We start from the raw sequence: 15,173 nt of genomic DNA on the forward strand, positions 1-15,173 counted from the left end.
CAAAAAGGATTTTTGATGAGACATAAGCCCCCGGTTTCACAGACGAGTTTTAAATCTAGTCTAGTCCCAGACTAAAATGCATGTTTGGCAACTTGAACTGACAGATCTTAAAATATGTCAGTGCCATTGTTTTGTCTCAAGATGCACACCAGTAATGTTTTTTTTTTTTTTTTTTTTTTAAGCCATGTTTAGAAAAGCTATAATATCCTAAATTAACTAAAGCCTAATCCTGGCTTAATCTAAGCCCTGTCTGTGAAACCAGCTGGGGCCCGTTGCATAAACTGCTTAGACTAGTCTTAAAGGTTAGGCACAATTTTTTTTTCTCTAAGACTGTTCATAACTGTTTTTAGTCAATTACATCACAAAGAAAACTGGTGTAATTTGATACTAAAAAGTAAGACTGCCCCTGGCCTTGACTAACAGCTAGTTTGCCATAGGCTACTTGTAAGACACAGTCTTAACATAATGGCTATGTTTATATGCAACTGGCCCCTAGCCTTAGGGTGTCGAAGTGTTGTTAATGGGAATGTAAATATAGTATAAGAGTGGACGACCAATATAGTTTTTTTAAATGCTAGATAGATTATAGATGTTTCTGACTGATTTAGAGGTAAAATCAGCCCATAACTGCTGGTCTAGGATAATTTATTTCCATAATAATATCATATGGCTTTTTACAACTTGTTTAATAGCGTTGAGCAATGTAGCCAATCACAAACATATCTGATGATTTCTTGAACGCAATGGCCAATCAGAGGTGTTCAAGTTAGCACTGGACAATAGTGGATCGATAAACTAAGATGAGTGACAACTTTTTAGCAATTACGAAGGGAGCGCTCTTTGCATGCTTTCTGCCATGCCAAATGTCTAGTTGTGCTGTGACACGTAACCTGAAATCGATTTAAATGTTTTTTAATGGGGAAATGCATACTTACTGAGTACATGTAACATGTGTTTGTCTCCTGCTTTGCAAAGCCATTACAAGCAATATCCACTAAATGCCGAGTTCTCCCGGGAAGTGCTGATATTGTTGTGCTATTTGCCCTGAAGCATTCTGGGATAAGAATTTGAGATTTATGTGCTTTTTGCGATATTCAGAGAAACAAGTCTGAGTTAAGATAACATAAGAATCATTTATTTCAATTCAAAACTGCAGAGCACTGCCACCACCACATAACAAAATAGGCAATTATATATACAGAAACTGAAGGAAAAAAAACACACCAATAAGATAAATATGACAAAATATTTGAATTTAGCTGACAACACTTGAAATGCTTGCTGTCACATTGTATAACTGTCAAAGGCACAAATACAATGAGTAAGCCAAGGCATTTACAGCCTCAATAAAGCGCATTTCACATGCAGATGCAGGAAGCAGATTCTGCCTTCTCCCTCCCTTGGTCTCTCTCTTTTATTTCCTCATATCTTTTGTTTTTAGTTGATAAGCATAGGAAGGAGGTAATATGTCTAAATAAGAGATTGACTGTGGTTAACATATGACCAGATGTGTTCATGTTAATTTTAAATGCATTTATGAATAATGAATACAGTTTTGTGTATCACTTTGATTTGTTCATGCCTTTGGTGCTGGGACGCTGCTGTGCCCTTGGGCTCCTAATATCTGGCTCAGGGAATGTTACAGGCATTCGAACATTCTGATGAAGACTTTACTGAAGGGTGGAAGATAAGAGTGAATAATAAATTGGAAAGTAAAGGTAGGAAAGTAAGAGGGTGCAGGAGGGTTCGTCATTCATGGATTTTTAAGATTGGATCTTACACTTCACAAATTAAGATTAAACACCTTCTTCACCCATAAAACACAATCAATTCACTCGGTTTTGTTTCAGATCCTTGGGAACGTTGGAGGATGTTGGTTGCACAATTGTGATGTCCAAATTGAGACAGAGAGTGTCTTGTTGGTTGGACTTTGGCGCCCCCTAGCTGGGAGACAGGGCAGGACTTGGCTCTCTGCTGATGTTGACCAAATACTCACTGGATTTGAGACTTGCCAGAGACTTGCAGCTGGGTAGAGAAGCCAAAGAACCACAAAGACCGAGCATAGAGGGAGTGTTGTCTTTAGCTGAAGAGAAGAGAAGAGAAGAGAAGAGAAGAGAAGAGAAGAGAAGAGAAGAGAAGAGAAGAGAAGAGAAGAGAAGAGAAGAGAAGAGAAGAGAAGAGAAGAGAAGAGAAGAGAAGAGAAGAGAAGAGAAGAGAAGAGAAGAGAAGAGAAGAGAAGAGAAGAGAAGAGAAGAGAAGCAAAACAAGATTCATTATTAATCAGTACTCAGACAGGCTTAAAATATATGTTAATCTGTGTGCAGGGCTGCCAACTTTTGAGTTTCGCTTGGAGTGAGATTTTTTTTTTGGGGGGGGGGGGGGTACAATGTACAATGACTGGTAGGATAGTCAATTCCATTCTTGTGATTTGATTCCAATTTTGATTCAATATTGACTCATTTGGATACATGTTTATTTTACATTTTATTTAAAAAAATAATCTCACCTAATGCTGTAAACATAGAGGGCCCAATCTGCTGGTATTATTAAAGGTTAAAAATAACTAATTAAATTAAATATAATGCAGTTTTTGTTATAATAACAATTATTTAATGACATAAGTAAAAATATAAGAAATATGTAATATAGTGCTCAGCAAAATCTCCTCTCTAGCTATTTTTTCTATTCAATTAACATATGGTCATTAAATGGCTTTCCTGAGGTAAATGTGACGTTATGTGACATAATTGTTCTCCTGCTCTTATATATTGACCTCTTTCCGTGGTTGAAAAACACTAATTGGTCGATATTATGCATACTTTCGGTAAGTTGTACTGCATCTTTAAATAAAAAAGTAACAGATGATCGGTTCACGTGCACTTGAACTGAGGCGCTCAGCGATCTGTCACGTCACATTTACAAGTGCCAAACGTATTTTTGTCTGAATTTCGTAATAAAATTGACGGAATCTAAGATCTGAGAATTAGTTTAATAGTAAAAGTACCTCTTTGCTCTGCTATTCTTCTGTGCGTGAGAAAATGGATGTGTGGCGTGAGAGCGTGTGAAAAGTGTCAATTGCGTGAGTCTCACGCTCAATGCGTGAGAGTTGGCAGCCCTGTGTGTGGTTTTTACCTGCTGACCAAGCGTTATCTCCATTCTGATTGCCGTCTTCCTTCTGAGAGTCAGAGTTCAAACTCACATCAGCTGAGAGGTCCAAACTGTGAAAACTTCTCCTAAACCCAAACACATGAATGCATGACTAGATTGACTAGACTAAGTGGTGCTCTCCTGTGCAAAACTTGATGCTACAGGTGACTTCCAGGATATTGTTATGTAGTTGCTGAGGTGTTCTGAGTGGTGATGGTCTTGAAATTTTGACTCAGTGCTTACCGACGGAACAGCTTTACGTTTCCTTGGTTGTTGGCGGCTTGTGCAGTTGTCCATTGGTTAATGAGTGGTATAGATAAGCCTTTTACTAAATGAGAGGACTCACAAGGAATGATGCCAGTGCTGCAAAACATACCAGAATAAAGCTAAAAAGACTTCTTGTTGGCACAAATGAAGAATGTGTAATAGTGTGTGTGTGTGTGTGTGTGTGTGTGTGTGTGTGTGTGTGTGTGTGTGTGTGTGTGTGTGTGTGTGTGTGTGTGTGTGTGTGTGTGTGTGTGTGTATACAGTTGTGCTTGTAGTTCCAGGATAATGGCCTCCAGTTCTTTCTTCTCTTGTTGACTCTGGACCTGTAGATCCTCTAATTTAGCATCTAGCCTCTTGTTCTCCGTTTCAGAAATTTTTAGCTGGGACTCCCTCAAGCGCACCAATTCCTCTAAATAACCCTAAAATTACACATATTCATGGATTAGGATATGAATGCACTATTTCTATTTGAATGCACTATTTCTGTTAACACAAATGAAACCTTATTGTAAAGAGTTAGCATTTCATTTTAATCCACTGCTGACAGCTGTGTTTTGGAACTTGGCAGCTGTTTTTTTTAGTTTTATTATTATTAATTTCTACAGCTAAAAACTTAATTTGAACAAGGTCAACCAAATCACCCAGTGGCTGGAACTAAAAAAATTCCAGTACCTTTTGGGCATAGACAATCTTGAATCTTTGCTCCATCTTTCTGCACTTGTTGCTCCAGGTCTCTTCGTCCGTGACCAGAGGAATGTAAGGATGCTCAGCTACACTCTCATCGCTGGCACTGCTGTCCACACTGCGGCGGTCTTCTTCATCACTCAAATAGTCGTAGCTGCAGGGCCACAACAATAGTAGTAATGACATATTAAGGGGTACTATAAGGTTTAGGCTTTGTGTTTGGTCACCAAATAAAATGTATTAAAAGCTCCTACCTCTGAGTGAACTTAAGGTAAGGTGTGTAGTCGATCACTGCAGGTGTCTTTCCATCCAAAACCTCTCCTTTCAGGCAGAAACTAATGGTAGCAAAAAAAGAAAGACAGTATTATCATATCACTTGTTGGTGCCGCTGCTGGCAAAGAAATTTCACATTTAGGTAAATGTCATTTATGCAAGTTGTTTTTACCTAAAGTCAATGGCACTGAGTCCAATTAGCATACCCGTCAGAACAGTAGCCTCTTCCCTTAGCATAATGGCACCATCATCATAAAATCTCCTGCAGTGCAAATATACATTTACAAATGCTTTAAATTACTTCAAAATGATGAAGACAGCTGTAAAACACATTGTATAGACAAGTGCAGAGTTGTGACCTGGTAGTCCGAGTGTCTCTTAATGCAGTGGCTACATATTCAGACAAACGCTTCTCCATCAAAGCTACACGTATCCAAGCTCGACCCTGTATGACAACAAGAAAATTATCAGTTAATGAAAAAGCTTTGCAACCTAGCTAGCCTATGTTCACACTGTCAGTTTTTGGGATTGACAATTGCATTTACTTATAGGTGTGAGTCTCGAAATGTCCCGTTCAAACAGCAACTTACAGTAGCATCTACTGAGCGTGCAATGGGAGTCAAGCCCATATTCTCTTATCAGTAACCACAGCAACAGTCCATCCATTTTCCTAGCGTTATTCCCGCTCATTTGCAGGGTCTGCTTCACACACACATTTGATTTGGCACAGGTTTTACGCCGGATGCCCTTCCTGACACAACTGAGAGTGCTGGGACACATTCACACTCACAATTTGGAATGTCCAATCCACTTTTGACTGTGGGGGAAACTGGAGCACCTGTAGGAAACCCAAGCTGACAGGTGGAGAGCATGCAAACTCCACACAGAAAGGACTCCTGGCTCATCACTCAAGTAGTCAATCGAGTAGCGAGTTAATGCGTCGAACCTTCATTAACCGACAACAGCTTTTATAATGAGAAGAGCATTTGAGTCACGTGTTGAACACAAAACTGTGGGCTCGAACTGGGGGCCTTCTTGCTGTGAGGCGACAGTGCTATCCACTGAGCCACCGTGCCACCCTGCCATCCTAACCACTGGATGATTTCATAGAAATATCATAGAAATACCAGTGATATCATAGAAATATCATAGATGGCAAAGTCCAATCGAGCCACAAAAGAATGCATCAAACCTTCATTAACCGACAGCAGCTTTTATATCTGGGTGGAGAGAGGAGTATTTGAGTCACGTGTTGAACACAAAACTGTCTCCAGTGGAGAACAATGACTGGATCTAAAACCTTCAGATGACACGCTGCACATTTCTCCGTCACTGTAAGTTACTGAAAGCAAAACAACATAGGAAAACCCACAACACACGGTAGATATGCATTTGTGCTACGCTCCTCTCTCGCACTGTATGATGTGACAGTTAGATTAGTTGTCCAGTCTGATTCCGTTCACACAGTGTGGTTTTCCGAGAATGCGGTTGTGAGTCCTGAAAATTTACAGTTGTGAGTTCGGTTACAGAATATTGTTGTGTACAGGACTCACAGGGTAAAGATAGAGTGCTTGAAGCTGAAAGGTTGAAAGTGTCTTGCCTTTGCTCGTGATGTGCTAATGTTCTCAATGCTCTCAATGCTACTGATGCAGTTGTTGTGGACTTTACTGCAGGCCAGACGGATATAGTCCCAAAAACTCCTCTGGCCATCTGAACTGAACCAACCACCTGGACCTGATAAAAAAAAAAAAGATTATTCATGAGTACTGACACACATTAACAGAAAAACTTGTGTAAATGTATACCTTTGAAACGGTGACTGAGGATGTGCTCCAAAATTGCTGCAAAGTTGATGAACTCCTCCGATGAGTCATCAATAGGCTCAGCAGTGTACTTTTCCAGCAACGTCTTCACAGAAAACCTGAGAGAGAAAGAAAGAGTAACAGAGAGAAATGCAATAAAATTGAGTTACGCTAGATATGCTACGTAACAGGTCCGATTTGGAAACTCCAAATTCATCAAAAACACAGAGCCACACAGTGATGAAACACCACGCTTCGCTAACAGTGTGATCAGCATCCACAGATACAAAAACTAGCATTGGTGTAGGCCCCACTCAATGCAGCCATTCTGACTGATGTAAAGACGGGCGGTTTCGGGAGCGGTGCCATAGCGGACAGCTGAGGTCAATCCCAATTGTCCTGTGTGCTAGACAATGCCCTTTTGATGCCATGTTCACGTTATCACTCCTGCCATCACAATTGGAGTCCTTGTGCCCTAGCCAACAGCGTTATGCTACTTGTCGGCGTGGCGACTTTTGTCCTTTCGCCTGGGTTCCATGCAAACCTCTGCGGCTTTTGTTTTTTTTAAAAGAACACTATAGTGAGCGAATCTCCCTCGTATACTAACACACTTATTTTCTCCACCCACCCACTTGCTGAAATGGTGGTGTGATCTATTTAGGGCTGTCCCGATACTGTGTACAGTTTTCTTCTAGCACAGTCAAACCTGCAAGGCGCTGGTATGCTAAGACTCTAGCCCACTCAAAGGGAAGAGGAAACAGAGAGAGAACTGAGTTCGAAGACCTGATGACCTACATGCCTTCATGGGGAACACCAGTATTACAGAAGGGAAGACTGCCCTGTCTGTAGGCGGCTCTTCAATAGCCCGGGGCAAGACTTCCATCACCATGGGCAAGTCCAACATCACCCGTGGGGTCACCACTACCTCTATGGGAGACTCTACCATAACCAGAGGCAAGACCACCATATCCTTGGGCACAGCCAGCTTCAGCCGAGGCAAAACTACAACCTCCTTCCGCAAGGCCCTCATGCCCAAGCGCCGGACCAAGTAGATGGAAAGGAGATCCGCAAACGCTGAAACAAAGACCAAGACTTCAACAGCAAGAAAGAGCACTGAGAAGGACAAGACAACAGAAATACAGGAAGAGGACGACTCAAAAGCCTCAAAAGGAAAGGCTTCTCTTTTATTGAGAAAGACCTGCTTTACAAAAGGGAAAATCAAACTGATGAAAAGCAAGAAGGCCATGTCATGGGGGAAGACAGTTCTTTCGAGGAGCAAGACCAAACTGAGGAAGGGAGAGACTGCGTTTGTGGTGGGTACAACTACAATCACTCATGGAGAGACTACTAGTTCTTTGAGCAAGGCCACTTTAAGTCAAGGGGAGAAGTCTGTCACTGTAGTTAAGACTTCCCTCAAAAGAGGCAAGGAAACGCAATGGAATCTCTACTGGGATTTTCATCTGTGACATAAAGACACAAATATAACTGCAAACAGATTATGTACAGTATATGTGTATGTTACCACAAAGACTGACTTTGAAGTAGAGCGTTCAAGCAGGTTGGATGTCTTGTGAGATGCAAGTGTTTGCCAGCTTGCTCTAGAATTGCACAAATGCATTCTAGAGGCAAAATGAAGTGCAAGTGTACCTTAAATTAGCTTGGAACTGAGCATGACGTCTTTGTCCCTGAAAGAGAATAGAGATGATTTTAAGATAAAGATTTGTTTGAGAGAACATGTTCAGAGATAAGGCGCAAATCTGTTTTCCATGAAGAGAACATGCATGTGTGTGTGAGGGTGTGCACTTCCACAACTGGAATGGCTTTTATTGTTGTTCACATGCAGAAGGGTGTAAGTTGGATAATGATCAGGAATCCAGATCTGACATTGTTTTGCAAGTGGAATTGTATCAATTAATTAATACTAACCAAGTCATAGTAAAAAGTTTTAACTTCAATCATAGCCTTACAAATAAAATGTGCATTGTTAGTTCTTCGACTTCTTAATCTTACATTAATGTAGCATAAATCAACATTATTATAATGGATTAAATCAGAATTGTCAATAAATAGAACTTTAAAATGGTTAAAACATTGTTTTAATGTGTCTGTCTTTAAAATATTTCAGAGGGTTTATTTTAATTTACCTTAAGTTAGGCACACACTGTTGCTTGTCAGACTATACAATGTGATCACAATCATATCTTAGGTAAAATCCACCTCTCTTTTGTCAGACTGTACAGTTGAATTCAAGACTTTTGTCCCACTTGTCCCATTGACAGCTAGTAGTAAATGTTTTACAGTGCCATAACTTTGTTAGTGGCTTAGATTTATTTAAAAAAAGAAGCCAAAAATACAATGTGAACCTGGCTTTACCTTTTAGCAAGCATCTCAAAAACTGTATATATATGAAAATATGCTTCGTTAATAACTCATTTGAATGCACATTTAGGGGTCTGATATAACAAAATCATTAAAGTAGACCACACCGTTAAGTCTCAAAGTCTTGGGCTCAGTCAACACGACACCTTTTTCAGAAATTATGTACAGTATATGTCAAGACATTTCTAGCAGTTCTAGGGAGGCACAATGCCACGGAACTGAGTGATGTCACCCCCGATTGTGTCGCCCAACAATGTGTTCTTCAGTGCCTCGCTTTAGCGACGATACAATGTGGTCTACTGTCCGCTCTGCCCCCATACAGAACTAAGGCCTCCTACGGCAGCCTCTGTCCATTCACGGCACACAGGGGAGGTATGTGGCCTTGCGAAGCCCACGTTATGCTGCTCAACAAGTGCTTTATGCTGTTGCATGGGGGTTGCTCTCACCACGTTTAGCATTCTTGTCCCATCCCGACACTAGCTGTTTGGACTGTCACACCCAGCCAGGCACTGTCTGTGTGCGTTGGGATGCGTTTCTGCCAGGACATGCGATGAGCCATCGTAACCTCATCCTGTAGAACCAGGAGAGCACAAGATTCCCAAGGGAAAGTAGAGAAAATTTAACCGTGAACGTGCTCCAGGTAAGATCGTCTAGGCTGGCTGCTGGAGGAGACTTCCTGGAGCTTCTCCACCACCACCTTTGGTTCCACCATGGGTAATACCAGTATCACAGAGGGCAAGACGGCCCTCAACCTGGGGAGCACATCAATCAAGAGAGACAAGACCAAGATCTTGATGGGAAACTCTTCTATCTCCCGCGGGAAGAGCACAACATCCCTGGGCTCCTCCACCATCACCAGTGGCAAGACAAAGATCTCCATGGGTGGCGCCTCTTTCAGCAGAGGCACCAAGTCTACGTCCTTCCGAAAAGCTTTAATGCCCAAGAGGAAAACTCTTTAATGGCGAGTAAGTCAAAATCTATGGGGAGGGTGCAGGGTGCTGGTAGTGGTATGGGGGGACAGTTTCACCAAGCTGGAAACAAAGAAAACATAAGCAAATATCACCAACAGCTGAGGAAACATCATCATCACAGCGTACCTTCTGTGGAGATAATTTATTGCATCTTGCAAAAAAAATTGCCATTCAAAAAAAAAAATCCCTTTTGGACCAAGTCTCTTTTTTGGTTTTCATTTCTCTGGAATACATCCCAGATACAGGTTAGTAACTAATGATCCAGCTCCAAAGGATGATGGTTATGCCATGGACTATTATTTTCAGGAATAATAGATTTACTTATTCAACCCAGTAATTTCATAAATGATGACAATTAATACCTCACATTATGTAATATTGTTATTTCAAGGTTCTACAAGGATCACTGATCTTGCCAGCATGGATTTCAGTTTAGTCACCTGTAGTTGTTTGATTGTCGCTGTTTCATTGCTTCATTATTTGACCTGAGCAAAATTTGTCCCTCTGTAATGACAGCTCAGTTATATTTGAATGCCCTAAACATCATAAACATTTTTGAGTCTAGATTTTCTCCTTGGCTCTATGGCTCACCCAAGAGGTGTTCCACAGAGGTGGTCCACAAGGGCAGGTAAATCCCACACTCCGAGAACAATGCTAATCATTGCAGTAGGACAACTCCCAACACCAGCCAACCAAATAATTGGATTGCACACTATGCCTGGTCACATATGAAGATGTGCAGGTCTCTGAAGGTTCTCAGGGTGAGGGCTGAAGGGTGAGGGTTGAAATGCTAATAGAGAAATGTGGCAGCAACACTGTCTTGGTACGATTTGACACTGAAAAACAAACGTGCAGCCACTTAACAAATGGCTTTTGTGTTCTTGGTCTCACCCACTTTGGTAACAGGCCAAAAACCAGACCCTTGTAAGAAATATTACTTCATAGCACTCGCTCTTAAGATTGTTGTTAGTTTTTTCAAGGTACATTTGACTACACGCGGAATTACCTCTGAATTACCTCAAATTCTCTCAGGGTTCTGGATTGTTCTCAGTTTTTAAAGCTTACAGGCCACTGATTATAAGTCTAGATTTTCTTTGTACCTCCTACTTTCTTGTTATGCTTTGGTCCCTCTCTCCCATACCCTTTCTATCAATCATCCCTATTTCCATGTTCTGGCCCTCCTCTCCCAAGCTTGACCAGTCATTCTTTTGCTACGTCTCCCTCCCACTCTCAGTTTTGAACTTTTTAATATACTTCTTCACCCCCCTTCCCTCACCCTTATTGTAGGCAGTACCAGCACTGTCCGCTAATTCTCGATATGCAACTTAATTTAAATGTGGCACATCTTACAGATACCAAAAAAAAATTCTTCTTAGAACTGGAGGATAGGATAGTTAAATGGTTTAGGTATGTGTAGACTGAGAAGCTAAGTAAGTGAAACCGATTAATTGTGTAATTATGCATTCAGCCTGATTGCTGATTGCTATAGTTAGAAGTTTAAGTTTATAATGAAAGAACCAGTCAGAGGTCGCTGAGCTGGTGCCAAGACATGTTTGGTAACAAATGTGATTTTGACATGTTCCTAAGAAAGCAGATGGTCAGGGAACTGCATTTCAAGGATGAAGATGGAACTGAAAATATGCTGATTGATACCCAATTCCATCCCTTTAAAAAAAAAAATCTGCATAATATTGATCTCCAAAACCTTTAAGGGAAATTTTAAAAAAAATTTAAGTAGAAAATTAACACCATCAACAACATCCAAAACATTATCAAGAGAACTATGTTCCATACGATACCATAAGTCCCATAAGACATCATCCAGTGACTTCTTGTATATCATTCAGATGACAAGTCACACACAAAACTAAAGCTGTTGATTGTACTGATACAAAGACTGACACTGAATTCAAATGCTCATCCTTGCAGAGTTCTTGAATCATCGGAGTCCACAGCTTTACATTACTAGCTTCAACTGTCTGGAAAACTTTTTCAAGGAGAAAAGCAAAACGGGCCATTCCCTTTTATTGGAAAGTCAAGACATGGGGACATCAACAAGAGCCATTCTTTGACCGCTGGAACTCTTACCTTTCGACTTTGACCTGGGAGGCAGTCATCATGCCTTATTTTACACTTCATAAACTTCATAAAATCCTCACAATGGTGATGTTACTGCCATACACTGTTACAAATCTTATGGTCTGAAGTACTGAGCAATTGCCATGTATATGACAACAATGTTTGGAAGGAACTTTTATCCAAAACAACTTACAGTGCATTCAATGTATTTCATTAGTAAAAACCAACCAACAAACATGTAAACGTATCATGAGTGCCCTTATAATGAAACCTTTATTTAGCCCCTCTGAAACTGACATTTGTTTAGTGTGAGTGTAAAAACTGAAAAAGTAGAAAACTGAAACTGTGTTACTGTCTATAGTTATGTCAGTGATCCAGACTGTATATGTGTAACCATTGTAAAATAGGCAGCAAAAATGCAACATCACTAAAGCTTTTGATCTTAGCACAGAAGGAGCTCAGCTTTGAGATAAGTGGGTGGGTTATGGGGAGTGAAACTAATCATGTGTCTGTTGGTCAAAACTCTTCTCCACAATGTCAACAGCTCTCAGTTTCAGCAAAGATGCTTCAGATTAATATATTGGTTAGATTTGCCCCTGATTTCCAGCTTAGATCATTTACCATGAAGACTTGTGATTTAGGGGTCAAAAGCAAACATTTCCCTGACCGTTGAGAATTTCAACCTGGTATAAAGTTAGCTAAAGACTAAGCAACAAATTTCATAAATGGGCATTGCAATGTTGGACTGAGAGACACGACACTGGGGGTAAGGGTTTGATGATTGAGAGTGAAGGAAATGAAATGTCTCCTGATCTCAATGTACCAGAGAAATACAACGCTCATGATAGAGACACGGTAGGTTTTAGCTACTCCGAGCTACGTGTCTCTAAGAGCATCAAGTAATCTGAGCTAATCACGATTCAATTTAATTAAGCACTGTTTTGAGATTTTTTTGCTAGCAGCCATTAATTAAGATTCAAAAATCTTTTTTTTTTCTTGTCAAGTTCTTCGTCCTGTGTGTCTTGTTGTTCAATGTTACAAACAACTCTGGAGTGGCCATACGAGGGATGTGGGTAGCAGAGAAAGGCCTCTGCCCTTTTCAACAAAAGCGTCTTTGTGTTTATAATAATCTGTGAGGTCTGAAGTCCATTTTTGTAATTCTTTCTTGCTCGTTTTTTCACCATGCATTAGCATAGCATGTGTTTCATGTGTTTAACAGTTCCTACATTATGCCATCCAGATGGTAGAACCTTGGGAAGTTTGGTTCTAACCACAGTGCTGTATGCTTAATAAATATGAGCTGACATTAATGAAGATTGTTTTTCTCGTAGATCTATTCTAGGTTTAGGACTAGAACCTATATTCCTATTTCCTGCAGCCAAACAGATGGGGATGATGATGTCACAACAGCTTGCCACATCACGATCATCTCTTTGACTGCATTTACATTATGACAACACAATGGTGCTGCTGTCCCAACAGGAGTGACAGTGTTCTGTGTCTATTCAGCAACTGTACATGGCCTATGCCTGGGGCGCCCCCAAACATGAATTATTCAACATCCACTTAATGTGCTGTACCAAGCGACCGGTGAAGTGCAGCTCCGGTGCAGTCCCACACTGCCCTGCAGAACAGAATGCAGTGGTGGAATTCTATGTGCCTCATAAGCTTCGGTCATGATTTACCAATGCATGTTGCACAGTGTGATGGGACAAAATGTGCACACACAGGGCTGAGACTCTCCAATCTATGGATGCAATGACTTGTGTGCCATTAAGTCCAGACCTTTATGATGTGAATCTCCCGATCTCCCGGTTAAAACAGAATAACTTTTAATACCTGATTTGATAAAACATGACTACTAATAACTAAGGTTCAAACAGCAATATTAATTTAGTAAACTGACTTATTCACTGGCATGATGAAGGAATTATGCAATCAAAACAAAGTTGACATTGCATTAATTCTAGTGAGATTTGGTGATCAATCAGATAATAGAGAAAGATTTATGTATATACTATTTGAAAAGTGTAACTCAATGTGAGATGCATTTGACATATTCATAAACAGTAAATGTAAGGGGATCAATTTAATATCTATTTGGCTAACAGTAACACCATCATGGCCTAAGTTACATCAGCAGAAAGTTGTTTCAGATAAAGAGATAAAGTTATTCGATTTTGATTATAGACTGTGAATAACATTCTATGCACCAATTGTTCACAAAAACACCAGGAACATGCATTAAGAAATTAAGTGAGATCAATTTTGATGTCATGTTGACTCTGATAGAAATATAAATAGTATAATGTACTGCTAATTTTAATTTATGATTTTATTTATTTTTGTAGCCCTTATTTAAGAAACCCTATCAACAATACGACCAAATTCATCTCTTTTACCAAACTCATTCTTGAAAAAATATCACAGAATCACCTGAAACATCTTTGTGAAAGGCTCTGTGAGGTTGAAAGTCATAGTGTGGTTTAAGCATGTCGCGTCCACGGCATGAAAATCGTCGGATGGATGTAATGACGTCATGGATGCTATAATGAAATAAGGGACCAACGTCCTTAAGGGCCTCATCTTCAATATTAAGCGTTTACGCAAGAACGTAAATCAGAAAAGATGCAATGTTATATGACGTATGTCCTAGTTAATAAAATATATAATAATAATAAAGGCTAATAGGTAACGAGAGATTATCTAAATGAAAACACGATTGGTGTCGTGAAGAACAGTTCGATGTGTCATGCAATAAACTCGCTACCTGCAGACGGTGATGAGATTCTTGCGCTCCACGCCGACGTTTCTAGAAGACGATTTTTTCGACGTTAGACCCATAGCCATTGCGGTCTGGAGACAGCCTGACTTCATGAATCGGCGGAGGCTGCACCGAGCCTCAGTTTCCCGGCTGCGCGGCTCAAACCCCTCCCTAGCTTCTTCCGCCGAGCTGCTGCTGGATGGAGGTATGCCCACTCCAGGGCTGGGGGACGACAGGGCTACAAAAATACAACATCTTGCACTTATAAACTTTCAGTTTTTCCTAAAAATGAGACATTAGAAATATTGAAAATATGATGTGACTCATCTCATCTGGAATCTTCCCACTTTGAAAGGGTGGGATGGTTGAAAGTTGAGGATCGAGTGTCTCAGATGCAGCTGGGTATGGTACATAAAATTGTTTATGAAGATGTTCCCAAATATTTTAGAAATTATTTTAATAGAGTTAAACGAAGTTCACAGATACTCCACTAGGGGTAGCTCAACAGATTTTGTACCCCCCAGATTTAACACTAATCTGGGCAAACAGTCTTTTCTTTATGATGGAACTACTTTGGAATCGGTTTACTGGTACACTCAAGACAGTAAGAAGCATAGGCAGTTTTAAACGGTGTTTGAAAGTATGACTTAGTTGTCAGTCGTAGTCATTATTATATTATAGTCTATTTTTATTGTTAATTTTTCTGTATAATATGCATGAATATGATGAATGATTGATGTGTGATTTGCTGCCACTTGTCCTCTCCCCCTAGGGACCACAATGGAAATAAGTCTTTGGGCTTTATTG

At 40.2% G+C, this 15,173-nt stretch overlaps 1 protein-coding gene and 1 long non-coding RNA gene across 2 annotated transcripts; one reads left to right on the forward strand and one right to left on the reverse strand.

The window, feature by feature from the left end:
• Window positions 1-1,190: 1,190 nt before the first annotated feature.
• Window positions 1,191-14,500, reverse strand: rundc3aa (RUN domain containing 3Aa). Its single transcript, XM_081386336.1, has 11 exons — window positions 14,373-14,500; window positions 6,177-6,292; window positions 5,972-6,105; window positions 4,731-4,816; window positions 4,544-4,633; window positions 4,353-4,433; window positions 4,087-4,252; window positions 3,676-3,833; window positions 3,391-3,510; window positions 3,133-3,233; window positions 1,191-2,083 (listed from the first exon to the last, which is right to left on the reverse strand). Exons 1-11 carry the CDS (start codon window positions 14,477-14,479, stop codon window positions 1,941-1,943), a joined length of 1,302 nt encoding a protein of 433 aa, XP_081242462.1. The 5' UTR covers window positions 14,480-14,500; the 3' UTR covers window positions 1,191-1,940.
• Window positions 9,035-12,916, forward strand: LOC308703078. Its single transcript, XR_014031677.1, has 2 exons — window positions 9,035-9,768; window positions 11,453-12,916. It is a non-coding gene; the product is annotated as an uncharacterized lncRNA (long non-coding RNA).
• Window positions 14,501-15,173: the final 673 nt, after the last annotated feature.

The sequence above is a fragment of the Scardinius erythrophthalmus genome (genome assembly GCF_964197995.2).
Source record: "Scardinius erythrophthalmus genome assembly, chromosome: 1".
NCBI classification, from domain to species: Eukaryota; Metazoa; Chordata; class Actinopteri; order Cypriniformes; family Leuciscidae; genus Scardinius; species Scardinius erythrophthalmus.

What these genes read in the sequence shown, in the direction of transcription:
- rundc3aa (XM_081386336.1), bottom strand. Translation starts at nt 14,479, where the DNA reads ATGAAGTCAGGCTGTCTCCAGACCGCAATGGCTATGGGTCTAACGTCG. An exon ending in AGAGACACTCGGACTACCAG is followed by an intron (nt 4,634 to 4,730) that starts GTCACAACTCTG and finishes TTTGCACTGCAG; the next exon opens with GAGATTTTATGATGATGGTG. An exon ending in CTCAGTGCCATTGACTTTAG is followed by an intron (nt 4,434 to 4,543) that starts GTAAAAACAACT and finishes TGCTACCATTAG; the next exon opens with TTTCTGCCTGAAAGGAGAGG.